Below are 27,851 nucleotides of genomic sequence, written 5' to 3'. Positions count from 1 at the left end.
AATACTTCAAAATAGGAAGGTGAGTGCAAGTGTCACTTTGTTCTTCTATGTATTCTAAATATATTCCTGAAAAATTTTCTTACGGGCAACTTCCCTGTAAAACAAGAAATGGGTAAGTCTTCCACTCACTACATCATGTTTAAGTAACATGCTGGCATGTAGAATTCATCACACAGAAGTATTTTAAGTAATCAAAAATGCTGGAATCTGTTAAATAAAATTAATTAGGAAAAAAAACAAACAAACAAAAAAAAAACAATCATGCAGTGCTGTTGATGTGATTCAGGAAAAACAAAATAAAGTACTGGTTGCTCTCTGCATTCCTAAGCCATACTACTGTAGGAACAGAACAATAAAAACAAAGCACTCTACATCTGTTTTGCATTGTTAATTTTCAGTTTATTTTAAACAATAATAGAAAAGTTTGCATCACTTGATGATGCAAATATTAACATCAGCTTCCACACAGTATCTGCTAAATAAACACATTTGGTAGCTTAGCAAATAGGACTGCAGCGTCCAGCATTTGAATTCAGATAGCAATTTCCTTCTTCATGAAGAGTCTGTGCATCAGGATAGCACACTGCTGGGTTCTGCATGGTGTTTGAGCATAGTGAGTTTGAGGCAAATGTCCTTAGTGCACAGCCTCAGAGCAGAATGGCCCAAATCAAACGATTGTCTCCTTTGAGTTCCTTTTGACTGATGGCAGGCCCAGCAGGGACTGCTGGTTGGAGGGAATGTTGGCAGACTTGGGGGCAAGGAGTATCACCCGCTGGTTGGTCCGACGCCATTCGTTGTATAATCTACAGTGATATCTAAATGATACCTGCCGAGAAAGGAGACAGGTGCATTCAGAATCACTTCATTCCTCTAAGGAATTGGTGAGGGGTTGGGGAACACACCTTCAAGTGGGACAGAAAGCCTATAAGCAGCCTCACTAGGTAGGATGAAATTGACATATGAAACCGTATGGATAGGGAGCTTGTTCCCCAAGCTTCCACAGCAGAGAAGACCAGTTTGTGCCCTACTTTCTGCTGCTACGCAGTTCTCATTCCCTTCTAATGAAATGAAAAACTAGGCATCCTGCCTGTCTATCCCAAGAGGTAGTAGCCATCTATAACTAGATGAATTTGGGTTTGAGGTTGTTAAGCTGATGATTTCTGTAGCTGACTGGATGGAGAAGGCTTGCATGCAGACACTAACGGCCTTATGTTCCACCTTGTAATGCTTTGTTGCTAAAAGTATTGAATTCAGGATTGCATAGGTAACACGAGGTGAGTGTGACTGACTTCCAGCATGCCCTGTCTCAGAATCAGTGTCTCAACCAGGGTTGTCTTTTGAATTTTTTTTTACTGGTCTCAGGTAACCAATTTCAAAATCAGTGCAGCCTGCTAATAGTGGAAGAGAAATGACTGCTGTGAAGATATACTGTATAGATAGTTTAAAGTAGTCTACTGGTTATTTTAGCAACAGCCAAGTGCACAAGTTAGGTCTGTATGCAGTGCTGTACTTAAACAACTATGTCAAACACCAGTTAGTTGGCTTTGGGCTTGTGAGATGAGGTGTGCCAATTGACAAGATGATGCTCCCAAGCTGCAGGCAGGAAAGGACCCAAGCAGCAAGCACAGAAGTGCTATGCAATTTTCACACACAACTTGTCATTTGTCATTGATTTTTATGTACTTGTGCCACTTCAGTTGGTCACTGCCATTCAGAGGGCAGAGAGCACTATGCAGATACTGCATCTGGTTCCCTGACATGCAGTGCTGGTGGTGTGGATGGCTACATAGCATAGTGCTTCTGCACTAGCCATCTGCATGCCTATGAATGTATCCTTCAAAACCCTTCTAGTTGCAAAAGAGTGTTTTTAGCTGAATAAATAATTTTCCATTCTGTAAAATCATACAGGAACCAAAAAAAAGAAAAAAAAATCTATTTTTTTTTATTAGGTTCTTATCCTGAGGGAAACCAACAAGCTGAGCAGTTACCCAAGGACAGCTCTTCCCACAGATGAATTAATTCCTCACTTCTCCATCTCCTCTGCTCCCCCTGAAGGTAAAGCAGTCTGTGTCTTCACCTCATATAGGAACAGCCCATATGTAAGAATATGAGAAATCTCTTTTAAAAAGTCACTGTAGTCACTGTAGTATCAGCAGAAATAATGTGGTAGAGAGAGAGAGAGAGAGGAAGCAATTAAAAAAAAAACAAAACAAAAACCCTCTACAAAGATGAATGCTATGCAGAGTGCTGTGACTGCCTCAGATAACTGAGTAGGAGTTCAGGCTGAGTTCTCCTATAGCATGATATGTGATTCTTTGAGAAAGAGCAAGATCGTTACTCCAGGCTTTAATTGCTTGTCTGCTTACAGCATTTCACAGAATATCCTGGTTCAGCAGGCTCTTGCCTTGAGGTGGTTTCCCAGTGATGTCAGCTGCTCAATTTCATTAAGAGCATCCAGACCAGTGCTCCTAGCCCAGTGCTGCTACTCTGGGGTGGAACTCAGACACTGCACCAACAATATATGTTCCTACATTGAGCATTGCCACACAGAGGTTCTTTGTTCACCTCCTCAATACTATAGGCAGGGGAAGCATTTGTCTTTCTAATTTGGGTTCATTTAACTGCTGGTGTTTAACCAGCAGTTACATTACACTGGAATCTACATGGCCAATCCTCTTGCACCCAGTCTTCTTAGTCTCATAGAAAGGTTGGCCAAAGGTTGGCATGGAGAGGCAGAGTGTGGCCCTGAATCCTTAAACAGAAATCAGTTTTTTTCATCTTGGGCAGAGCAGGACTTTTCTTTCTTTGGGGTGTGTGTTGGGAGGCATAGATCAGTTGCAGTAATTAGCTGAGGAAAGATAATAGCATTTTATGGAGGACTTGGCTGTGGCCTCCCTTTCAGTGGAAGGGATCAGACAGCTTCTTGGGCGCTAAAAATAACCTCCCCCATTTTCTGTTCACTGGGATACTGTGGTGCTTAAATGACCTAAGTGCCAGCTTTTGTCTACAAGTGAATAAGCTGATTTATGGGAAGTAAAATTAAATATTAGTTTTCTTAATTTTCTCAGGACCTACAGAAGCGTTATATCACAGGTCATGTGTAATTTACCCAGTAGCTCTCATCATAGCCATAACTAAGCAAGCGGAACTGGATTCTCCCATCTCCTCAGCACTGAGAACTGAAGGGAGGTCTGCACATCTGGCACACATCTGGGCAAACACAGGTGAAGCTTTCCTGCAGGAGCACTGCACCTCAGGCTGCTGAGCACACAGGTGGAGTGTACCCTCTGCCAGTTGTAAGGTAGCTGCTGTAAATCTCTACCTTGCTTTCATAAATCTGCCTTCTGATGAGGTGCATGAATACACCACCACTTGAGCTTGATGAGTTAATGTACAGACACACATATATCTCCTCAGAACTCTTCCAGCACTAATGCTGAGAGGGAAATGAGGGCACCTTCAGTACTGTGGACAGCGCCTGAGCATCCTCCCCACGGCGTCCTGCTCCACCGCTCCACCACTCAGCTGACTGGGTGCTGAGCAGAAGGTCCATGCACCCCACAAAAAGGCAGGGTGGGGTGCCTGCACCTGCTCGATGGATGCAGTGCTTCACTGCCCATCCATCTCCTGCTGAGCTGTGCGATGGCTCTGATTCAATTACATCTTGCACACCTCAGTGGGCATTAAAGATTTGTGCCTCGGTTAAACCAGTTGAGGTGTGCCTTTATATCAAGATCACTCTTAGCATACTCTCCAAGCGCTAAGTAACTTCTAAAGGGCGTATACATTTCTCTGTAGGATTCTGAAAGGAGAAACATTCTAAAGTGAATTAGAGGTGATTTTTCATCCCTGTCAAAGCAGTGGCAGTAGATGTTGCTAGCTTACATCTGAGATGCTCCTGAAATCTTAATGAGCAAGGTCAGATGTGTCCACATGTCACAAGCAATTAAATGAAATTATTATTTGCTTGAGGCATGCAATCCAGAAACTCAGATGGGCTTGAGCAGTGGCCCAGGAGAACCTCATGAAATTCAACAAAGCCAAGTGTACGGTCTGCACCTGGGTCATGGCAATCCCCACTACCAGTGGAACGTGGGTAAGGACTGAGCACAGCCCTGCTGAAAAGACTTGGTAGATAGCAATTGAATACGAGCCAGCAATGGGCCCTCACAGTCCAGAAAGCCAACTGTATCCTGGGCTGCAGCAAAAGAAGCACGGCCAGCAAAGGCAACGGAGGTGATCCTGCTCCTCTGCTTTGTGCTGGTGAGGCCTCACCTGGAGTACTGCATCCAGGTGTGGAGTCCTCAGTATAGGAAGCATGGACCTGCTGGAGTGCATCCAGAGGAGGGCCACAAAAATGATCCAAGGGATGGAACACCTCTCCTAGGAGGAGAGAGCTGAGGCTGTTCAGCCTGGAGAAGGGAAGGCTTCAGGGAGAAGTGATGGCCTTTCAGTATCAAAAAGGGGGCTACAAGGAAGAAGGGGACAGACACTTTAGCAGAGTCTGTCATGACAGGACAAGAGGAAATTTAAAATCCATTTCAGGGAAGACTTTGCGTGTAACGACTGCAACGAAAGATCCTGGCAAAGAGGTAAATCAGAACCAATCCCCAAAATCGCCGCTCGACCCGCCGCGCACAGCCATCTGGTCAGCGCGGCGGGCAGGAGCCGCGCTTGTACCGCCGCGGGCGCCGACGCTGTGTGGGCGGAGCCGGGAGTGAGGGCAGCCAACCCCCGCCTGTATAAAAACTGCCCTCAGTGAGCGCCGCGACCCTGGAAGGACGCGGAGAGGACGCGCGATCGAGGCGAGCTCGTCAGTTAGCGCCGGCAAGTCGCGCGGGGCAGGGTGGGACGGCCGGAAGGAGCCTCCTCTCTTTCTTCACTCCTCCTCTAGGAACTCTAGGGCGTTACCGCCTCTTTCGTCATCGCGGTGAGGAGCCGCCGCAGCAGCCGGGCTGAGGCATCTACACAGACTGAGGGGACGCAGCCTCTGTGGGCTCATGCGTACACCCAGGTGGACAACCCGTGGGATGAGGCGGCAATCCAAAATACTGACTGTGGAGAGCTCCGTAATCTGGAGGTCTCCCCAGGTCCTGAGGCAGGAGAGGGCTGTCATGGCTGCAGGTGTGCCCTGTTCAAGGAGATGCTTGAGCAGATGGCCGGACTGCCGCAAGAAATCAGCAGCCTGAGGGGCTCCCGGGAATCTCTGAGGGAGACAGATTGGAGCTGAAGGATGTTGTCACTGTTGAAGATTGCCAGGAAGAACCTCGAGCTGTCCTGTAGGATCGTGCAAGGACTCCTCAGAGAAGGTCATATTGCCAGTACTACACCCAAAATCTTCTTGTGTCCCTCCAGGGGTAACCGCACCTGCTGCTTCCCTTACCTGCCTGTATACGAATGCATGCTTTGTGGGAAGTAAACAGGATGAGCTGGAGATCTGTGTGCAGTTGCAGGGCTGTGATCTCACTGCAGTCACAGGGATGTGGTGGGACAGCTCACATGACTGGAATGCTGTCGTGGAGGCTACAACCTTTTTTGGAAAGACAGGATTGGGCAGTAAAGGTGGAGAAGTTGCCCTTTATATGAGGGATCAACTAGAATGTAATGAGCTCCATCTGGGAGGGAGGAAAGAACGTGTGGAGAGCTTGTGGGTGAGAATTAATGGGTGGGCTGGGATGGCTGGCATCATTGTGGGGGTGTGCTACAGGTCACCAGATCAGAAGGATGAAGTCTACCTTGTAGCTGGAAGTAGCCTCACAATCCCATGTGCTGGTTCTCATGGTGGAGAACCATCTATATATTTAATCATCTATATATTTGTTAGGTAAGCAACATGGCCAGGCATGTGCAGTCCCGTTGGTTCCTGCAATGTGTTGAAGATAATTTTCTGACACAGGTGGTGGAGGAGCCAACAAGGCAGGGGGTTCTTCTGGATTTTGTTCTTTTCAACAGGGGTGGGCTTGTTAGGAATGTGAAGGTTGAGGGCAGCTTGGGATGTAGCCATCATGAGATGGTGGAGTTCAAGATCTTGTGTGGAAGAAGTAAGGCAAAAAGTAGGATTGCTACTCTGGACTTTCAGAGAGCCAACTTTGACCTTTTCCTGAACCTGCTTGGAGGTATCTCTTGGGCATCTCATCTCTTGAAGGTAAAGGGGCTTGTGGGAGCTGGGCAGCATTTAAACAGCACTTCTTCCAAGCTCAAGATTGATGCAACCCTAAGAGTAGGAAATCAGGAGACCTGTCTGGATGAGCAAGGAGCTCATGGATAAGATCAAAGGGAAGAAGAAGGTTTATGGAATGTGGAGAAAGGGCCTGGCCTCTTGGGAGGAGTAAAGGAGTGTTGTCAGGGCCTGTAAGAAAGCAACATGGAAAGCTAAAGCTCACCTGGAGCTGAAGCTGGCAAATGAGACAAAGGTTAACAAGGTTTTTTTTTTTTTAAAGTATGTTAACAGTAAAAGGAAGACTAGGGATAATGTTGATCCCCTGCTGAATGAGGGAGGTGTCTGGTAATGGGAGATGCTGAGAAGGTGGAAATGCTGAATGCCGTCTTTGCTTCAAAGACAATCCCTCAGAACTCCTGGACTCTGGAGGGAAGAGAGAGTCTGGGAAATTGAGAGCTTCCCTCTGGTTGAGGAGGAGATGGTCCAAGAGTGTCTAGGTGGAATCAATGTGCACAAATCCATGGGCCCTGATGAGATGCATCCATGTGTGCTGAGGAAGCTGGCAGAAGTGATTGCTCAACTGCTCTCTATTATCTTTGGCAGGTCTTGGAGAGCAGGAGAGGTGCCAGAGACTGGAGGATAGCCAGTGTCCCTCTGGTCTTCAAAAAGGGCAAGAAAGAGGATCTGGGGAAACTACAGGCCATTCGGTCTTACCTCTGTCCCTGGAAAGGTGATGGAACAGCTTGTTCTGGATGCCATCTCAAGCAATTGAAAGAGAAAAAGGTCATCAGGAATAGTCAGCATGGATTCACCAAGCGAAAATTGTGCTCAACCAACCTTGTAGCCTTCTGTGATGCTATCACCATGCTGCAGCACCTGCTTTGAATTCCTCCTCATTGCTTCCTCTCTCCCTCTCACTATCCTGCCCAGAGTTTGGGATTTGAGAAGTGCAGACCTCAAATTCACTGCATCTTTCAGAATTTCCAAGAACTTAATAGACATGGAATGAAGAGATTTCTGAATGTAAACGATGCTTTATGCAATGCTTCACTCACTCTACAGCACTCTAGAGTGGTAGAGGTGTAATTAACTTCCTGCTCCACTCTTTGCCCCATACCCATACTCACTAAGGTCCAAAAGAGGTAAATGGTGAAGAGTGCAACAGTGAGTGCAATGAGGCCGACAGCTTCAAGCCTACTGCTGAAGTGCAGGTGGTCCACAGCTCCCCGCAGGCACAGCCAGCCAGAGACAGTTGCCAGTGGAGTGATGAACAGGAAACACACCATGTCTCCGAAGAGAGTCCGCTTCTCATGCTGGGGACCCGGGTTCCTCAGCCACTGCAGGCAAAGCACAGACAAAGCAAGTGTCAGCCAGCAGAGTGTGTCTTCTGCAACTCCAGAGCAGTTACTCTTGTTACTACTTTTTGTCCTATTTTAAGATATATGTATGTATATATAAAGCTGCCAGTAACACTAGCAAAGCCATTTTTAACTTGCCCTCAGATATCTGCATGCAAGCAGAGGTGAATGCATACAGGGTTACTTTTATTAAGAGGATATTAATCTTGCAAAACAGAGTGCCTGAAAGTCAATGCCTGAAGTGAAGGCTGATTGAACAGCTATCAGCCCTGCATGCCCCTGTTGCTATAAACAGGATTTCAGAATAGTAGAGGTGAAGGAAGTTCAGCCTGGAACAGCGCACTGAGGCCTTCTAATTTAAAAACCTCATCATTCAAGTCAATGTTTAAACAGGATGACTACTGAGCCATGCAACCTTTGCCACTGTGAGATGCAGGTTACTCTCTGTGACTGCTGCAGCATCCTTGTTTTCCTTTTTCTCTCTACAGATATGCTCAGTACTACCAAAGATAGCAAACATTTATCCTGTAGTGCCACCCAAAAGCCCCAGCCAGCAAAGGGCTATACACCAGTCCTCGGCCTTGCACTGCACTCTGGCTGGTAGTGCTCTCATCCTCTGCTCTCAGTGGAGCAGGAACCATGGCCACTGCAGCCATGATGCTCACCCAGGTGTCCCAACCTGCTGTTTTCAACCCCCACTTCCCCTTTTCCCACTTTGCCCACTGCAGGAAAATAAATGCAGCATGTATCTCTTCAGCTGAATATGAGGTAAAACAGCAGCCACAGAAGTGAGTGCATCCAGGAGCAGGTGGCCGCAGACCACACTCAGTTTTTCAGCATAACTCAAGAATTCAGAGGAACAAAAACATATACTTTTAAACAAATTTTTGGCAGGCTTTCAAGTCACTTACTTTAAAGTAACAGGATCAAAGAGTCATAGAATGGCTTGGATTGGAAGGGCCCTTAAAGACTACCCAACCCCATGCCCTTGACAGGGCTGCCCTCCACCAGCTCAGCTGCCCAGGGCCCCATCCTACCTGGCCTTGAGCACCTCCAGGGATGGGGCACCACAGCTTCTCTGGGCAGCTGTGGCAGGGCCTCACCACTCTGAGTAAAGGATTTACTCCTAATATCTCATCTAAAGTTCCCTTCTTTTAGTTTAAAACCATTCCACCTCATCCTATCTCTATCAGACCATACAAAAGTTGTTCCCTGTCCTACTTGTAAGCATCTTTCAAGTACTGGAAGGTTGTAATGAGGTCTCCCTGGAGTTTTCTCCAGGCAGAACAAGCTTGGCTCCCACAGTCTTGTTTCAAAGGAGTGGTGCTCTAGCCCTTTGGTATTCTTCATGGCCCTCCTCTGGACACACTCCAGCAGTTCCATGTTTCTTGTTCTGGGGGCCCCAGGCCTGGATGCAGTACTGCAGATGGGGCTTCACAAGGGCAGAGTAGATGGGGACAATCCCCTCCCTCTCCCTGCTGCTACCCCTCTTCTGTGCAGCCCGTGATACTGTTGGCCTTCTGGGCTACAAGCAGACACTGCTGGCTCATGTCCAGTTTTTCATTTACCAGAAACCTCAGATACTTCACCATGGGGCTGCTCTCAATGAGTTCTTCTCACAGTCTGTACACATATCTAAAATTGCCCTGATCCAGGTGCAGCACTTTGCTCTAGCCCTTGTTGAACCTCACTGGGTTCCTGTGAGCTCATTTTTTGAGCCTGTCCACGTCCCTTTGTATGTTAGCCCTTCCTGCTATTGTGTCAACTCCACCTTCAGCAAACTTGCTGAGGGGGCACTTGATCCCACTATCTAGGTTGTTGATAAAGATGTTGAAGAGCACAAAATCTTAAGTATGAAGAGCTTCATAACTACTTTGTACATCCACAAGCAACTTCAGATGCAAGGCAAGGCACTCTTCCAAGAGGACTGTGCAGTAGCATTCCTTCCTTTCCAAGCAGTGCCAGAGATTTGACATTAATGAGTGCACCTCACGACTGCAGCGGGGCAGGCAGAGGGCAGGAGCAACACACCCAGCTCACCCCCAGGGTGTGTGTAGGGAGGAGAGTTAGGCCCACATAGAGCAGTTTTTATAGTATTTAAATACCATAAAGCCAGGGGGGAAAACTTGCAAACACTTTCCTTGGAGTCTTGTTCCATGTGTTTAAAAAATATACCAAGGGTGCATGCATAACAGTCTCAGGGTATATTCTAGACATTCTAGACATGACTGATTGTGACTTCTTCTTGTTCAATTTCCGTGAATCCCTGTAATGAGAAACTGACAGGAAAATGAGAGGAACTCAACATGCCTGGCAGCAGGGATTCTGCTTTTACAAGCAGCTGTCAGAAGGGTTTGTGACATGCATTTGTTTAAGAGGTAACATGGCAGAAAAATGCTGAGCACCTGCTCTGCATCTCAATCTCCACAGAGCAGCAGCTGCACACCAGTTTTCCAGCATCTGCATACCCCAGTGCCAGGCAGGAAAGAGGCATGGCTGCTCCCCAAGCATGCTCAGCATGGTTACATTCATGAGGCCAGTAGAACCCAGGCAGCACAACTGAACGACAAATGCCATGCATCTATGGAAAGGCAAGGAGAAAGGCAGGAATGTGTCCATGTGGCAAGCATGCAATGCACCCTCAGTATGTTTGTAGATGATGACAAGTTGGGAGGAACTGTCAGTCTGCACGAGGGCCCTCAGAGGAGTCTGGAAAGGCTGGATCAGTGGGTTCAATGGTATGAACCTATAAGCTTTAACAAGACCAAGTGTCCTGCACTTCAGTCACAACAGACTCATACAACACTACAGCCAGCAGAACATGGGCCAGCATAATGCTCAGATGGCCAAGAAGGCCTATGGCATCAGGCACGTCACCTGCGTAGAATACAGGGATGGTGTCTGGTCTTGCAGAGAGGGGATTAGGAAAACCAAGGAACTGAACTTGGAGAGGGATGTTAAGAGCCACAAGAAGGGATTCTATAAGTAAAATGGTCAGAAGAGGTACACAAAGAGAGTGTACCTCCTTTGGTAAATAAGAAAAGAGAACTGGCTACAACAGATATGGAGAAGGCTGAGGTATGAAATGAATTTTTTGCCTTGGTCTTCACTGGCAGACAGGATTCTCATATTTCTCACATTCCTGAAGCTCGCATCCCTGAACTTCTAGGTGGGAACTGGGGGAGTAAATCCCTCTCCTGCTGTAAGGGCAGAGCAAGTCTGAGACTGCCTCATAAGAGTGAACATATACAAGCCTATGGGGCCAGATGACATTCACCGCGGGGCTCTAAGTGAGCAGGCTGATATAGTTGCTGAGCCACTCTACATCATATGCTCTCTGGTTGTGGCTCTCTAGTGAGGTCCCTGGGGACCGGAAAAATGGAAATGTCACTCCCATTTACAAGAAAGGGAGGAAGGAGGACCTGTGGAACTACAGGACAGTGAGCCTCACCTCTTTGCCTGGGAAGATCGTGGAACAGATCCTCTTAGAAGACATGTTAAGTCACATTAGGGATGAGTGGCCTCTTCATCCATGTAACAGTGATAGGACAAAAAGTAATATCCTCATGTTGCATCAGGGGAAATCCAGGTTGGATATTAGGAAAAAATTCAACTCAGAAAGAGTGGTGAGGCAGTGGCACAGGCTGCCCACGCAGGTGGTGTAGTCACTGGTCCTGGAGGTGTTCAAGAACTGTGTGGATGTGGCACTGAAGGGTGTGTTTAGTGGGCACGCTGGGGATAAATGGGCTGCTGGTTGGACTTTGTGATCTTTGTGGTCTTTCCAGCCTTAATGATTCTATCATTCTATGACTTTTCCAAAGCACACATCTTTCTCATAGTTCTGGAAATAGGAATACAAACAAGATCTTAGGAGTCTATTCCAATCTTAATGATTCTATTATTATATGATTCACACACATTAGGGCAGATGTTGTTTCCCCAACCCCATTGTGACTTTCACAATGTACAACACAGTGCACTTAAATAAAGACAGCATTTGGTGGTCTGCAGATTATCTTGATTGAAAGGTTGAGCATGCTTCATATCCAATGGCTCCCAGCACCATTTTTGTCTGTCTGACCCATGTGAACAAAGAACGAAAACTAAGTAACTCAGATACAAGAAGAGGCCAGGACAGATGAGTAAATAACAGTTATATAAAATCATTAGGTTATAAATTAAAACCTCAAATTTTTATAGTCCAATTTTAAAAGCTGAAGTAATGTCATATTTTGAAAGTGGAAGTCCAAAGTTCTCAGGGGAACCTGCTTCAGCAGGGATCTGGACCAGGTGATCTCCAGGTGATCTCCTTCCCATCCCTATGATATGTGATTCCAGGAATAGTAATTTCAATGGCTACACAGATTTCAGTCACAGCATGCATTTTAATCTGGAAGTAGCGCACTTGAATTTTCAAACATGCTCCTGTTTAGATTCTAGGTTTCAGTCTTTTGTTTTGAAAATGTGCGCTGTCAAGTTACTTTGTAGCTAAAAAGCCAAGTCAGCAAATCCTTAGGTGAAAGTGAAATCCATGCAACAGCTCCAGCAAAGTGCTGAGCTGATTAATTGCTCTGGCAGCACAGTCAGGACTGCCGTGTTGGCAAAGAACAAGGCGCAAGGCCAGATATAACTGTTAGACCTGCACTGTGGCACTCTGAAACCCTTCCTATTAAAATGTGTCAATGCACTCGATTATATCTGCAATAATTTTGATTTTTGAAAAACAGATGGTCTGTAAAAAGGGTCACGTTTGAAGCTAAACACTGGCCCAGCTGGCAGTCAGCGCCATCACCAAGTGCCATCTTGAAGTGAACATCCACTCCTGTTCCAGATATGCAGGCGGAGAGCCAGAGCAAGAAGGCACAGTGATGGCAGCAATGGCGCATGGCAACATCCCTTGGCAGACAGCCTCTTGCTAAGAAGCATGCTGAAGACTGCAGGAGTGGGGAAAGTTCCCTGATCTGGTCTCCTGCAGTCAAGAAAAGACTCTGCTTTGGCTGGAACAGAGAAGGAGCATAGAAGGGACTGAGAGCCTTTGTTGTAAGAGCAGACTTCAGAGGTTTTCTCAATTACCCTAGCAAAATCATGTCTATAGGTATGGCTATCTCAGGGGTGGCCAGGAAAACAGGAGAACTGATGAGGGATGTCAGTGAAGGAGGCGGGCTACTTAAGCTAATGGACAATGCTGGCATAAGAACAAATGGCTAATGATTGGTCATAAATACATCTAGGGTAAGAAACTGAAAAAACTTTCCAGCTTTCAGATGTTCTAGCTCTGGAACAGCCTCCTAGGAATCTGCAGATCATGAAGGAAGCTGTTTATCTTTTGAAAAGGACATCAGAGGTACTGCATTTGTCAAAAGGAACCACCGCTAGCACATCCAAAGTACCTTCACCTCACACACATAGTGCACACAAAGGACCTGCTGCAGTTACATCACCAGGCAGTGCTGAATTTGAATGACTGCTCATCCCAGAAAGACAAAACATAGCTCCTGACCCTCATCAGAGCATCTCCTTGCTTCTTTCAGCCGAATGCCAACTCCAGCTCTTCAGAGCTTGATGTGGATTTGCAGCAATCCCTGGAAGACTTCTGGCCTGTAAGCCAATTACTGGCTTCCCAAACTTCACTTAGGCTTAAAACTGCACACAAAGCCAGATCTATCCCAGAACCCTTTTAATACACATGTACTAAGATGTGGCAGAAGCTTTCCATCTGAAGAAGGAATTAACAAGAAGAAACTGAGGGCACATTCGAGAGGCTCTGCCTTGGCATTTATTGACCCAACTACAACGAGCCGCATCAGCAAACTTTCTCAAAGCACCTCCAGGAGTCGGAGGTATTTTACCAAGGTCCCAGTTCTAGGACAATTCACTCATCAGTCTGACTCCAATTGAATGACACACAAAAGCTAAAGTATTTGCTTTAGTGTTTTCTGTCTCAGATTCTAAGGCCACTCACAGTTTCTAGTGGGAAGACCTTTTTTTGTTCAATACATTCTGCTTGGAAAATTGATTTCACATAAATACTGCTTGAGTTGTATCAACAGCAAGGGAGATTCTGCAGAATATGATGAAAATCCTCCACCTTTTTAGTTAAAGATATTTATAGTGTTATCATATCTGAGGCTTGGGGAGAAGACAGGAAGGAATTGTTTCTCTTTGAGCCAAAAATAGCTTATTACACATCAAACATGCCAGTTCATTCCATTCTTTTAATGCCAATGGCTTCACAGTGAATCTCAGTGGAAGCAGCCTACATGCAAGCAGAACTAAGAACAATTATTGTCATCTCTGGTGTCACTCTGGCAGTGCCCAACGGGAGGGTTTTCTTTTGGGGTTCCTTGAAAGCCAAGGAAGGTCAATACTGCCTGGTTTTAAGCACTGGTTGTAAGCACTTCTCTTAGATGAAGGATATTCAGACTGGATATTAGGAAAAATTATTCTCTGAAAGAGTGGTGCTGCAGTGGCACAGGCTGCCCAGGGAGGTGGTGCAGTCACCGTCCCTGGAGGTGTCCAAGAACCCTGTGAATGTGGCACTGAGGGACGTGGTTGGTGGGCACGGTGGGGCTGGGATGATGGTTGGATTTGAAGATCTTGGAGATCTCTTCCAACCTTAATGATTCTATGATATTTCTAAATATGACCAGTTATGTACAAGAAATATACAGTAATTTAGTTTAAATAGGTAGGTAGTTCTGTTCAAATACTTTTTTACTTGAAAATTTTTGTAACTTAAAATTTCTCTCAGCCCAGATTGGTACCTATATTTGTTTCCAGTGTAATTAAACATTTTGGTTCGCTCAAAACTTTCTTAGGTAAATGTTTTACCAAGGAAAACAAACATTTCTCAACTGAAAAAAAGAATTTCTATTTCAGGTATTTTTCCTTCTTAGGTCAACTATCAATTACTGGTGCAACACTACTGTCTTCAGTGGGCTGCTCCTGGAAGAGCCATGGTGATAGCCAGTATAGATGCTCCTTCAATCCTAGAGAGAGAGTTTCTAGCTATGTGACAGCTGAAAACTGAAGATTTGAGCTCTGCAGTTTGCTGTGCCAACATTATGGCCTGTTCATACTTGTGTCAGCACTTAACCCTCATTTTAACTAAAGTTTTAGGGAATATTTTCATTGCTGATGTATGAATGAGCCAAAGATACTTTTCTGAAATAACAAAACAATCTCATTTGCATGTTTTCATGTACAAAGAGAATAAGAGGTTTATTATAAGGGTGGTATAGGATACAATTTAAATTATTGTGTTTTGAAATAAACAAACAAACAAACAAACCTGAACATAAGCAACAGTGCAGACAGGAACCAACCCTGGGCTAGAAGTAAGCATGAAGTCTGCTTCATGCTTGTACTGCAGGCTGTAGCTATCACAACACAGCAGATTCTGCCACTTGGATCTTTCAGCCTGACAGCTGGAAAGCAGGAGTGTGATACACAGTGCTTCACCAAGCTGTGATAACACAAGTGGCTGGCAGATGTGGTGTTCATTTTCTGGATTATACAACGTTACTATCTAAAAACAGGATTACTAATTTTATGATAGCAAAAACAAACAACAGAGCATGCTAAGCTCACAAAAGCAGTGACGTTTCTTGGAGGTCCAATTAAATAATATTGAATCTTGTAACATTACTGCTGTTCAGTTTTCCTATTACAGACTTCTAATTCATTTAATTATATTTCACATGATACTTCTAACAAGTAAAAGATTCCAAGATGTGTCAAGAAGAAAAATTATGTGATACTGGAGAGAAGCAGTATTTCATTTTATCTGCATGTTTTGTAAAGCCACCATTGCATTTTTGTGTGAATGTCCTCCCAAAAAAAACAAAGCAATCAAGAAAATCAATCAACAAAAATTATGGTTTTAGATTTTAAATCCAAAATGAAGCAGATTCACTATTTGCAACACATATTGTAGAACACTGCAAATACCATGATCCAGTCAATAAAAGTTTGATAGCTCTTCCAGAAGTCAGATACATTGAAACTTTCTGTCTTAGCAATTTTCTCAGTAGAAGCAGCAGCCTTTGACTGGCTCCTGTGGGCAGTATCTGCTACCTGCAGGTAGGAAATGCTGACTGCAGGACAGAAATGATAACCTGGTGGCCCAGAACTGCATTACAGAATTATTAACGTTGGAAAAAACCTCTAACATGTTCAAATCCAGCCTCCAGCTCATCTCACCATGCCACCATCCCTCAGTGCCACATCCACACGGTTCTTGAACACCTCCAGTGATGGTGACTGCATCACTTCCCTGGGCAGCCTGTGCCACTGCCTCACCACTCTTTCTGAGAAGAACTTTTTCCTAATATCCAACCTGAACCTCCTCTGGTGTAACTTAAGGCCATTCCTTCTCATCCTATCACTGTTACTTGGAAGAAAAGGCCGACTCCCACCTTGCCACAACCTCTTTTCAGGGAGTTGCAAAGAGCAGCAAGGTCTCCTCTGAGCCTCCTCTTCTTCAGAGAGTCAAGAACTACTGCAAAGCTTTTCTGCAATAAAAACTAACTATTTTGTTTATTTTACAGGACTACGAGCAGCTTGTTTTGATCTCTGGACTCTCCCACTAGAAATGAATACAGTAGGGCATTCTAAGGGCAGGAATGCAGTCTTGAACAGGTCATGTTTTCAAAACTCTATGTTTCACAAGGTTAATTGTTATTTCTTTTTGTAACACTAACTCAAACACACTTCTACCAGAAGGCTGCATGGCTGCTTCAAATTCTGCCCATATGGCTTGGACCTTAAGGGCGCATTTAAGCAGCTGAGAACAAGTAGATATAACAGCATCTCCCCCACTTTGCCCTTCCTATTTGGTATTTTTGGGATCAAGAAGGGAGTCAGGACATATATATGTATGTATGCCTGTCTGATAGAAAGGCCCCTGTGACACCTTCGAGATCTTCAAGCACTCTCTTCTCCAAAGCACTGTCCCTTTACCCATTCATTTAAGGCTGTAATTTGCTTGCTCTTTTTTCCAACTATTTATATTAGTAGATCATGAGCACTTTCCTGTTGCCAGTGCTTCATCAGTACTCTGTTCCCATTTTTAAAACATGCTACAGCAATTCCAAGTGCACCCCCTATTCCCCGCAGAAGCAGGCAAAAGAGCTCAACCTGTTTTGCACAACCATGCTGCACCGAAAGCTGGGGCTCCTCTGTGTTCTGAGATTTATGGAACATTTCATAAAGTCATAGAATATCCTGACTGGAAGAGACCCATAAGGATCACTGAGTCCAACTCCTAGTGGTGACTACACCGAGTCACCGTTTTCCTTCTGATTTGGAGAGCAATTCCTCCACCAACAGCATGCAACAAATCAATTGTTAATGATCTGCTTCACTGAGCAGAAGAAAAATAAATAAAAAGAAATACAACAGATAAAAAAGTATGATTCAGAGCCTTACACAAAAAATAAACTCATGTTTCGGAGCAAAGATCCTGGAAGTTTTAAATGAGAATGCATGCTTTACTTAACTGCTTCCTCTCTTTCTTATCTAGTATGAGCTCTAGAGACAGAAATATATGGGTGAAAAACTATAGTTCATTTCTACTCAATATTGCAATGTTTATCCTGACTATTCTTTCTCCTAGTCATGCTGCTAATATTTATGTTGTTAATGAAGTGCTTTTTGTTTGCTTGTTTGCTTGCAAAAATAATAATAAAAAAGAATGAACCGACAGATACCAAATCCAGATTGGTTTAAAACATGTAAATAACTTATAAGCAATACTAGCTTGTTTTAGAAGTTCTTACACCACTCTGATGGTGCATCTGGTTGTTTTCTAACATTTTGTTGGGCTTAAGTACATTGTAATGCCATGTTTTGGATATATTTCTGGAGGAAGGTCATGGGAAGCGATACAGTTGCAATGTAGAAATCAAAGCCAAGATGATACCCAATACTCATACAAAGTTTGTCAAACCTTCATGCTTAAACACAGCAAAAACATCCATGTGACTGTTGTCACACATTTCCAGGGTCACAAGAACCATAAACTGGCTTTACTGAAAGAATAATCCTACTTAAACGTGAAATGTCCAAAAAAATCACTTGCAGATTGATTCCACTTTATTTGTTTTTGTCTGTCACAAGCAATATCAGGTCTACGTGTACCAACCCAAATTATCAGACTCACCTTTCCTCCACCAACTAGAGTTTCTGCTGCTTCAGCCTAGAGGTTCTGGGTTGGTTGTGACAAGGCTCCCTCTGGCAGTGGGGGACAAACGCAGAAGCATTTTTTCCCTTTGAGATGAGGCACCCTTAGGCACATGCCACGCATCACATCTCCATGTCCACCTTCTCATGCTGTATACTCCTTGTATCCAGCCGACTGTAGAGAGGTGCTGCACATCTAATGTGTGTCAGGAAAGGGGGGATCAGTATCATAGCATACTTTTTGAATTGGATTTTCCAATATGGTAAGCCCTCAGACTGAGGAGAATGCGCATATACTGGTAATGTGTTAATAGACAGTGCATAAGGGATTACTGGCAGACAGACTGTAGTGAAATGAGTAATTCCAGACAACCTGGAGAAGCTCTGAAATCAAGGGAAATGCCTAGATTTGCTATGCTGATGCTTGTCAAGTGCCTCAACAGCAACATACCATCTCTAGCAAAAATGTCACTTCACATTGCAGCGTCAAGGATACCACAAGAAGTTCATGCTAAAGCACATTATTTCTGACTGATGTTGATTATTTCAGCTTTCTCAGCAACCGAGTTTGCTGCGTGACCCCTGTAAGAAAGGAACAAGTTGGAGACCATCTCATGAGACTGAATGTGTACAACTCCATTGGGCCCAATGACATGCCTAGCCACTGTGCAACGTCTCTGAAAAGTCATGGCACTCTGGTGCCATGGTAAACATAACTTCCATTTTTAACAAAGATGGAAAGGAAAGCCTAAGAAACTACAAGCTGGACAGCCTCACCTCTGTACCTGGGAAGATCATGGAGCAGATCCTCCTGGCAGACAATTAAGGCACATGAGGGACAAGGAGGTGATGTGAGACGAACAGCACAGTTTCAGCAAGGACAGATCATGCCTTGCGAATTCAGTGGCCTTCAACAATGAAGTGATGGCTTCCATAAACAGAGGAAGAGCAACTGATGTCATCTAAATGGACTTCTTCAAGGCCTTTGATAAGACTCCACACCCCCACTCTCATCCCTAAATTGGAAATACACAGATTTGAAGAGTTGGATATTCACTGGATAAGTAATTGGCTGGATAGCTGCAGCCAGAGTGCTGTGGTCCATGTCTCTACATCCAGGAGGGGGCCTGTGACAAACAGTGTCTCCCAGGCATCTGTCTTGGGACTGGTATTTTTCCATGTCTTTACCAATGACACAGACAGTGGGATCAAGTGTATGCTCAACAAGTTTGCAGATGATTCCAAGCTCAGTGGTGCAATTGATACAACATAAGGAAGGGATGTCATCCGAAGAGACCTAGACAAGCTTCAAAAGTAGGCCCAGGTGAACCTAATGATGTTCAACAGGGCATGGTGCAAGGTGTTGTGTTTGGGCTGGGGCAACACCAAATATGCATACAGACTGGGAGAAGAACTATTTGAGAGCAGACCTATGGGGAAAGAGTTGGAGGTCCTGATGGATGAAAAGCTGGACATGAGCCAGCAGTGTCTGCTTGCAGCCCAGAAGGCCAACAGTATCCTGAGCTGCATCAAAAGAGTGGTGGCAGCAGATAGACAGAGGGGATTGTCCCCATCTATTCTGCCCTTGTGAGGCCCCATCTGCAGTACTGCATCCAGGCCTGGGGCCCCCAGAACAAGAAACACGTGGAGCTGCTGGAGTGAGTCCAGAAGAGGGCCATGCCCAAAGGACATAAAGTCCTTTTCAGTGTTTTGTAATTTTCTATTTGCAGCCTCTTGTGACCCAGTTTGAAAGAGCAGGAGTGGATAGTAGTCCTCCAGGTTTACCATACCTGATACCCAGTTCCTGATGTCCCAAATGTACTGAAAAAGCACTTTTACTATCATATTCCATTTCTTTACTTTATTGCAACTATATACCAAGTTATCTCCAGTGCAGCTGCTGTGAACAAGTTCATAAGTAGCTGTGAAATGAAAGTCCAAGGCAGAGGAGCATCAGCCCATCCACTGAGCCAAAATCCCTGCAGAAGCAGGGACATGTGGAGGGAGTGCAACAGCTCCAGGTTAGCTGTCAATCCCTATCACTCCACACCTGCTGCACACAAACCACTTGTATAACTAACCCTGTGAAGTGCCTAGCAGCAAGCAGTTCTCAACAGTGACTGTAAAATCACACAGGGCAGCACTTCTGACACAAAGGAGACCAACGATATGGAGACAAAGAAGAATGCAAAGAACAATGCTTTCTGCCAAACAAGCTTTGATAAATACCCATGGAGATGAAGTGCTTGCATATCCCTGGTGCATACTTCTTTTACTTGTTGAAGAACAACACACAGAGCACTTCTCCCAGTGCAAAAGGCAAAAATGACAGTGTGGTAAACAGGTATCAAAACCAACGTAGAATTTGTTTCCCTCCTGTATTACTCTGTATGTCCCAGCATCAGAGAAAAACACAGGACCACAGCCTTCATATGTCACCACCCAGAACCATGGCATGATGCCTTGAGGTAGAAAAGGTGGAGAGCAACTCGCACTCCTTGAAGACTGAATAAATATCGTCCCAATCACATAGTTAAGAAAGAAAATTCTTCTAAGGACACGAATCTGAGCTGAGAGAATGTACATCAAGAATGCCCAAAACTTCACAAACACAATGTTGAGAGGATTGACTTTCCTGACTCCAGCACACTGTACATTCACAGAGGAGTGTTTCTCAACCAAACAGAAGCCTGCAGGGCATAACAGCTAAAGAAAAGTCTCCTATGACAAATACATATACCTTGGAACTCAATTGACCAGATAGAAACTTAGGATGGAGAAAAGATATAACAAATGAAAGACAAAACGAAGGTCAAAATCAAATTTCTTTTGCCATAACTTACAACATAAAATCCAGAAAAAAAGAAGGCTGCTGCTTATAATGTAAGCTGGGAGGAGAAAGCAAAGGTGAGATTCCTGCATTTCTGCATCCTGTGCAAATTAATGCAGGACACAGCTGTAGAGACATTCCCTTAATCTGAGCTGAAGGTCTCCTATTCAAGGGCACGCATCCTTAGCATGAACGTAAGCAGTTGCCAAAAAGAAGGCAAAAAGCCAACTCACAATAAATTTTCATGGAGTAGTTGCTCTCACTTAATAATATACTAATGACAAACTGACACCGTGGCCGAGGGAGAAACTGAATGGGTCCACTAAACTGCTCTGACTAAATAACTAACTGCAGCACGAAATGTTCTGCTGCTTCCATAATAACATACACAGGGGAGGAAGGAAGACGGCCGAACAGGCAGCCATGCCACCTTCTGCTCACTTCATTTCAAGCCCTCTACTAATGCAGCATCTCCTGGGTGCTAACAGCATGAAAGCTTGTTGGGTATGACATTTCTGTGTAGAGCAACTAAGTAAATCAATTTGTTTCCTTCGAGATCTTCACACACTTACGGCTACGCCCCATTAGAAGCAGCAATCAAACTAGTGAGAGGAATTTTTTCCCTTTTTTGTCCCTTGTAGGAAAGTGAATGATATTTCTTTCAATAGACAGAAGCAACTCTTTTTTCTTTCCCTGAAGAAAAATCTCTAAGAGAAAATATTAATATGATGATTGATTGCTTCAAGCATTTTTGTCGTGGTTGTTACTGACCAATGAATGGGATATAGTCTCTGCATGAGACAGGACCTGATGAGGAATTACTAGATATGCTTATCTTGGCTACACTCTATAAATGACCTTATGAGTACATCAATCCCTCCTGACCTCCCAAAATGCATTCATAAACTCATCATTCATCTCCACTAAGAGGACCATTTACCACTTCCATTATCTAGTTCCAAAGAACCTTTGGAGAACTAATTATTCTACTAAATGAAGAGAACTTTGACTCTGGTTGTGTCTCACATTGTCAGCTGTGCCAGCACTTTGTGAGTGAAAAACAGCTTGGAGACTTGACGGTACTTGCCTTATTTGTCATCCCATCACCCAAACATACACACACAGCTCTTATCCACACGTAATGGAATAAAGCAGGTGGTCACTCTGGCTTGCCATTAGTCCAAGATTTAGAGCAGGTTTTTGTGAAATTTTGTCTGATCTATCTGATAATCATCTCACCATGTTACTGTTACTTTAGGTAACACAGGGAGGCAGGTAAGATGGTGCTGGAGGGCATAGGATCTGGAAACCTGAACCTGGTTTAGCTGCAATGTGCAGCTATATGCTGGGAACTTTTCAGATTGGCTATAATTATTTGACTGGGGAGGTTTGGGAAATACAAAGCACTGTGTGAAATAGATTAATGCAAACTTTGAGTGCAAACTTAAATCACAGCAACAGAAATCAAGAAGTCTGGTTGACATCTTCCTGCTTAGGTTTGTCTCCTTGCAAACAGCCCATCTCAGTCACTTTTTGTCTTTGATGCTCTCAGCTTTGAAAGAATAAGTTTGATTCCCTTCTAAATCAGAAACACACTCCTTCTGTAAGACTGCAAAGGAATGTAAGAGAATCAGTTGCTGCTTTATTACAAGCCTTTCTGCAACTGCTAAAAACTGCATTAAAATACTGTGGTGTGGATGTGGTGGCTGAGAAGCAAGAAAAGACTGGATAGTAAAGAGAAAAACATGTGCCATATTTCAGAGATGTCCCTGTCCCTCCCACTTGTCTCCAGCTGAGGAAAAAAAAGGCAGCTTTTAAGTTGTTACTGTATGTGTGACATACATCATATCATATATCACATCATAATAATACCATTGATTTTTAGCATGAAGAGGCTTGCTTCTCTGAGATAAGTCATGCTCTATTTGTACAAAACTAGGCTCGGGAGCAGCCACTGTAAGGGAACAGCTTGATAAAGACAGACTCCAAAATCAAACTGCTTGTTTACACCCTCTCAGGACTGCTTATCTTTCTTTTTAGAAGAACAGTTCAGGATGGCAACATCCTTGCACCAAAACCACACCAACAAGGAAGCAAAAGGAGTTCAAGCCCAGCTCAGGGCATCTGGCTGTAAGAAAAGCTCCCACATCTCTGTTTTTGTGGATCCTAAGGAAGAATGAAGATCTTCTCGGATTCAGACACAAGTGGGAACACCTAACTTCACCCAGTCTGGAGCAGTTTTGGTGGTCTTCAATGAGAACTGCTCACTCACCACTGCCCATGCTCTGACACAAATCCCACCTGTCAGCGTTTTCCTGTATCCTCCTACTTGGGAACAAGGGCAAAACAGAACTCCTCTCCCTCATTTTCAACAGCATAACTACTACCTTTTCTGCTGTAGTTTGTGGTAATAAGGTAAGCAAAAAGGACACTTTGCCCTCAGCACAAACTTTAGCATGCAAGTACTTGCGTCACCACTGCTACGGTCACTTCACATCGTTTCTAAAAATAGTTATTATTTGTAATTCACTTTTAATTTCAGTGTAAATTATATATATTTTTTTCTTCCAAAAGAAAACAGAGAAAGAAAAAAATCATTAACATGGTAGAGATAATTATTTGGGCTTTTTTCCCCCTCTTTTCCTGGAGATGAAAAAAAAATCTGGCAAGCTTCATGCAGCCACTAAAACATCTATTGTTCACTGAAACTGACTTTAATTGATAAGGGAAGAACAATTACCAATTCGCGGTCTGGTCTGGTACCCAGACAAGAGGAGGCCAAAAGGTCATTCCAGAGTGGCTGAAAATGCCAGACACTGCACAAAAACAACTACTTCTTTTGGGCTCTATACTGAAGCCAGGTTCCTCCTTAATTTGTACTGTCTTCCTCAGAAGCAAGGAGAAAATAGTTCTTGACATATCAAATATTCTGAATATATCTAGCAGAAACTACCACATATCTGTGACACACCTCTCACCATCACCACCCTGGCTGCTGTACTCTGTATTCCTCACACAAACTGCTCCCCAAACCTTCACTTATGTTTATAGCAAAGCAAAATCATCAGTCAGGCTCTGCTGCTCATGCCCTTTCCTTAAGCTCCTGCCCTCACCCTGCAGAGCCTCAGGCTTCCAGCTTGCTCTTGCTTCAGCAGAGCATCTCTGTGATGCCCACATAAAGCAGACGCGACGTGCTCATTAGGGCTGAGCTCGGGAAGATGTGCCCCTCATACTGACCTCTACCAGCGGCCTGGGTTTGCGCTCCACTGCAAACCTGAAGTGGCAGAGCTCGCAGAAGCTAGTGTTGGACGAGGACAACCAGTGCTCCAGACAGCTGCGGTGGATGGTCCCCAGTGTCCCCATACACTCGCAAGGAGAAAGCAGGTCTTCCTGACTGCTGCCCTCATGGCAGATCCTGCACATCGGGCGGTCATTGAAGGGACTGCTGCGGGAGGAGAGACACACTGCTGGTCAGCACACAGCCCTGCTGCCAGGGACACCACCAATTCACAACGCAGGAAATGTTTGCAAGGTGCATGCTTTGCTCTGTGGTCAGTGCAGCAGGCTGCCAGGCTACAGCCACAGCCATGTGCATAAACTTACTTACAGGGTCTGTTCTGTGGGTGTTAAAAAGGGGAGAAAACAAACATACAGCTCTGGCAGGTGAAAGGGTCATGAGGGAATAGCTTTATTTGCTGTGAAAACACAGTCACTCACCATTCCTTGGGACAGTCCCCCACCAGATGCCCAAGAGTAGATAAGAGCAGCCTGGGAAGGGAATGCCATGTCCAGCACTTTCCTCCCGCAGCCAATTCTCCTGCATTCTCTCTCAGCATCCTAGAGAAGCTGTGGGTGCCCCATCCCATGGAGGCACTCAGGGCCAGGTTGAATGGGATCCCGGGCAGCCTCGTCTGGTGGGTGGCGGCCCTGCCGATTGGATGGGCTTAAGGGTCACTTTCAGCTAAAGCCATTCTGTGATTCTGTGATTCTACGTGCGAAGGGTGATCCTCCTTCTAGAGAAAGCCTGGAGACTCCGAACTTAACCAACTTTATTACCGAAGAATCTCTCTTCAGGGTGCACGGCGGCTTCCCCACTCCCGGGCTCGCCCCGCCGCAGCTGCTGGCGGTGCCTGGCGCAGCTCCTCACGGCAGCGGGGCGAAGAAGACAGCGGGGTGCACCGAAGCGGGGCGGAGCGCGGAGCTCCGCGCCCTCCCGCTTCCCACGGGGACGTGGAGAACCACCGGGTTTGAAAAAGTTATTGCAAATAAAGGGGGAACAGCCCTTTCGGGCCTCCGGGTCACTCACGCGGCGGGGGTGAGCAACCCCACAGCGGCCAGACGAAGGGTCGCGTCCCGCCGAAGTCCAGGGCTAGCCCCGTCCGACGCATCTTTCCAGCTCCGCGCAGCGCAGCCGCGACCCCCGCTCCCCGCCTGCACCCCGCCGCTCGCTCCCCGCGTTCCCTACCTCTGTGTGGCGAGAGTCCGCACCACGGAGGAGAGCAGCTGCCCGTCCTTGGCCGCCACCTGCATGACATACCGCGGCCGCCCGCCGCCCGGGCCAGCCGGGCCGCCGCGGGGCGGGCTCTTGCGGCGCGGCGCGGCGGGGGGCGGCGGGGCGGCGGGCGGCGGGCTGCCGCGGCCGTTCGTCATAGGGGAGGGCGGCCGCCGCGCCGGGCGCACATCTGCGGAGGGAGCGGGGGGCGGCGGTCACGCCACGTCCCCGCCCGCCGCTCTCCGCCGCGCTGACCCCCGACCCCGCCGAACCGCAGCCGGCAGTGAGCGTGATCTCGGCTTTGCTCTTTACCTTTGTGCTCAGGGGGCTGAGCCCTTCTCCCTCTTCTCCCCACCCGAGCGCTGCAAGGAGCGCACAACCTCTGCCGTGCGTGCCCTGCACCTGGAGGCTGTCCCGGCCGCGCTGGGAGCCGTGCGAGGAGGGAAAGCTGTGCGAGGGGAAGCGGCTGCCCCCCCAGAACCCCGGACGGCCTCCCGGAGCGCGGCACTGCTGCCCGCAGCCGGCGCTGTCACGCGGAGCCGCCGAAACAGCGTGCAGGGGTGACCCGTGCCACGCGGTGCGGTGGAAATCACGGCCTCCTCTCTGCTCCTTTTCCCATCGCTTAGAGTGTATTTTATGCGATGTCCGGGTGGCAGCCGGGAAGCAAGTGGTGACTGCTCGTCAGCACAGAGGTGCTTGGGCAGTGAAACTCTCGGTGCCTCGTGTGTCGCCGCTCGCAGGTGTACAGCGAGGAGGCTGCGTGCCTCCACGTGCGGGCAGATTGATTGCCTGCGTGCGGAGAAGGCTCTGAACACGGCTTCGGGACGCGGGCCACTGAGCCAGACTGCCGTGGATTACCCCGTGACAGTCACGCTGCAACTGGGCACGTTCCTGTCTGCACTGCCTCTGATCCTCGCTGAAAGCGTTCAGCCTCAGGCACCGCTCCTATTTGTACCGCACCGCAGTGGGAAGCAACACCTTCAAAAACTAAAAGCTCATTCACTCTTTAAACGAAAGTGTTTCCTTTAAAAGAAATCCTGTAATGTGAGCAAATGGCACCGCTCCCTGCAGCCTCCTGAACGGGAGACTGTGACGGGCAGTCCGTGTGATGTGCGAGGATGTGGCAGGGATGCTAGGATGCAGCTTTTCCCGTGGGCACTTGGATTCTTAGAAATAGGAAAGCGTCGGTCTACGTGCACGTTGCGTGGGATTCCTGTCGGGATTTTCAGACTGTGTACAACCTAGAGGGGAAGCTGCAGGCTATGAGCGAGCTTACAGTGGATGTAGCATTCGGAGAACAGGCAAGAAAAACAACAGGACTCTGCCCCTCATTTAAAATGAAAATGAGGCAAATGGTTGATGTCAAAACCGTTAACACATGCAAGACTTTGTAGAAGAGGAGGAGCCACAGTGTTCCAAGGAGAATGGAAGAACATCCATTTCAGCAATACTAGTTTTAAAATCCGCACTGAGACTGTTCAACAAGAATACCCAGCCACTGAGGATCGGCTTCATTAAGCCTAAAAAGCCCAGGCAGTGCAGACCCACACTGCAGTACTATGTGTGTCTTCTCTGGATGCTTCACTGACCTCATTAAGCACAACAGCGGGTTTATCGTTGCGTGTAAAGTGACCGCCTGAGGTGTTACATCTATCAGCTACTTCATGAGTCCACGAGAATTTGCCAAAGCATCAGATGATGCAACTAAATGCAGAGCTTTAGAGCATGTCTAACGTCCCAACAGTGATGTTAATTCAAATCTCTGAGTAGAGAACTGCACCAAAATCCAACCTTGGAATAGCAAATATATCTGACCTATTTCCTTTTTTTTTTTTTTTTTTTTTTTTTCCTTTTTTCTTTTTGTTAAAGAATGTTGGAGACTATAAAAACACTTTTTCCCCCCTGATTTCAGGAGAATGCAGTGTTAAACGACGGAAGCCAGATTATCAGGTGTTATTTCAGGTGCCAGAAAACTGAGAGAGAAGAGGTTGGATCTGGTTTGAAGATACATAGTAATTAGCTCTTCTTTCTTTTCTGTTACTACTCCCGCCTCCTGCACATCTCTTGTCTATCCAAAATCTATTTTAAGACTGCCTGATGACAGCAATACCTATTCCATTTTTCCTCATCTTAGTCTTCCTACTTTTTCTTTGCTACCAGTTTCTGACTCTCTCTTCTCACCTCCATGAGATGAAATGTCAGAGTGGCAAAGTCCAGCTGTCTCTTAGAGTGACTTTCCCATTTTAGCCCTGTCTTCCATCTATCGCTGTATGCTTATGCTGTTCATGGAGTATTTCTTCTCTTCACCTTCTTGTACAATCATTTTAATATCTAAAAATCCCATTTTCCAGGTCACTTCATGATCACTAACCGATACATCTTGCTGTGTTGTCTGATATATATGTAGGCTATATATTATATGTGTGTGTAAAGATGTATTTTTGGAGCTGTTCTGTGTCCTCTGAAATTTGAAATTTCTGGTCTGAAACAAAACAATGGATGTCCTCCTGTAGGAAGTACACACTAGGAAAACATTCTTCTAGTCACCAATTAAAATGCCCTCGTGGTGATTTTTTTCCATCCACTTCATTCTTGGCTAGTTTAATGTACATTCCTGCTACTTTTGCATCCACTTTTGTTATTTGTGAAAGTGGAAAGTGCACCTTGTGGAAAATGAAATCCACTTCCTTCCTTTTTTTCATGCAATTACATATTCAGGTGATCACAGTAGTCTGCAGCCCCACCAACCCTGCAGGCACTACATGTATAGTCAGTAAATTAAATCCAGCCATCACTGTGAAGCAAGGATCTGCAGCAGGGAGTTGAGAT

General features: G+C 45.8%; 1 protein-coding gene across 2 annotated transcripts; it reads right to left on the bottom strand.

The window, feature by feature from the left end:
- Positions 1 to 434: 434 nt before the first annotated feature.
- On the bottom strand, positions 435 to 25,180 carry MARCHF3 (membrane associated ring-CH-type finger 3). Of its 2 annotated transcripts, XM_048932307.1 has the most exons (5): positions 24,996 to 25,094; positions 24,248 to 24,457; positions 23,768 to 23,975; positions 7,288 to 7,497; positions 435 to 826 (listed from the first exon to the last, which is right to left on the bottom strand). In XM_048932307.1, exons 1-5 carry the CDS (start codon positions 25,058 to 25,060, stop codon positions 668 to 670), a joined length of 852 nt encoding a protein of 283 aa, XP_048788264.1. In that variant the 5' UTR covers positions 25,061 to 25,094; the 3' UTR covers positions 435 to 667. The 2 variants fall into 2 exon arrangements, with proteins under 2 accessions (XP_048788264.1, XP_048788266.1); XM_048932309.1 differs by lacking the exon at positions 24,248 to 24,457 and having other exon boundaries at positions 24,996 to 25,180.
- Between the last annotated feature and the right edge of the window lie 2,671 nt (positions 25,181 to 27,851).

Source organism: Lagopus muta, chromosome Z (assembly GCF_023343835.1).
Source record: "Lagopus muta isolate bLagMut1 chromosome Z, bLagMut1 primary, whole genome shotgun sequence".
NCBI classification, from domain to species: domain Eukaryota; kingdom Metazoa; phylum Chordata; class Aves; order Galliformes; family Phasianidae; genus Lagopus; species Lagopus muta.
This window is presented reverse-complemented; position numbering and strand designations above follow the sequence as displayed.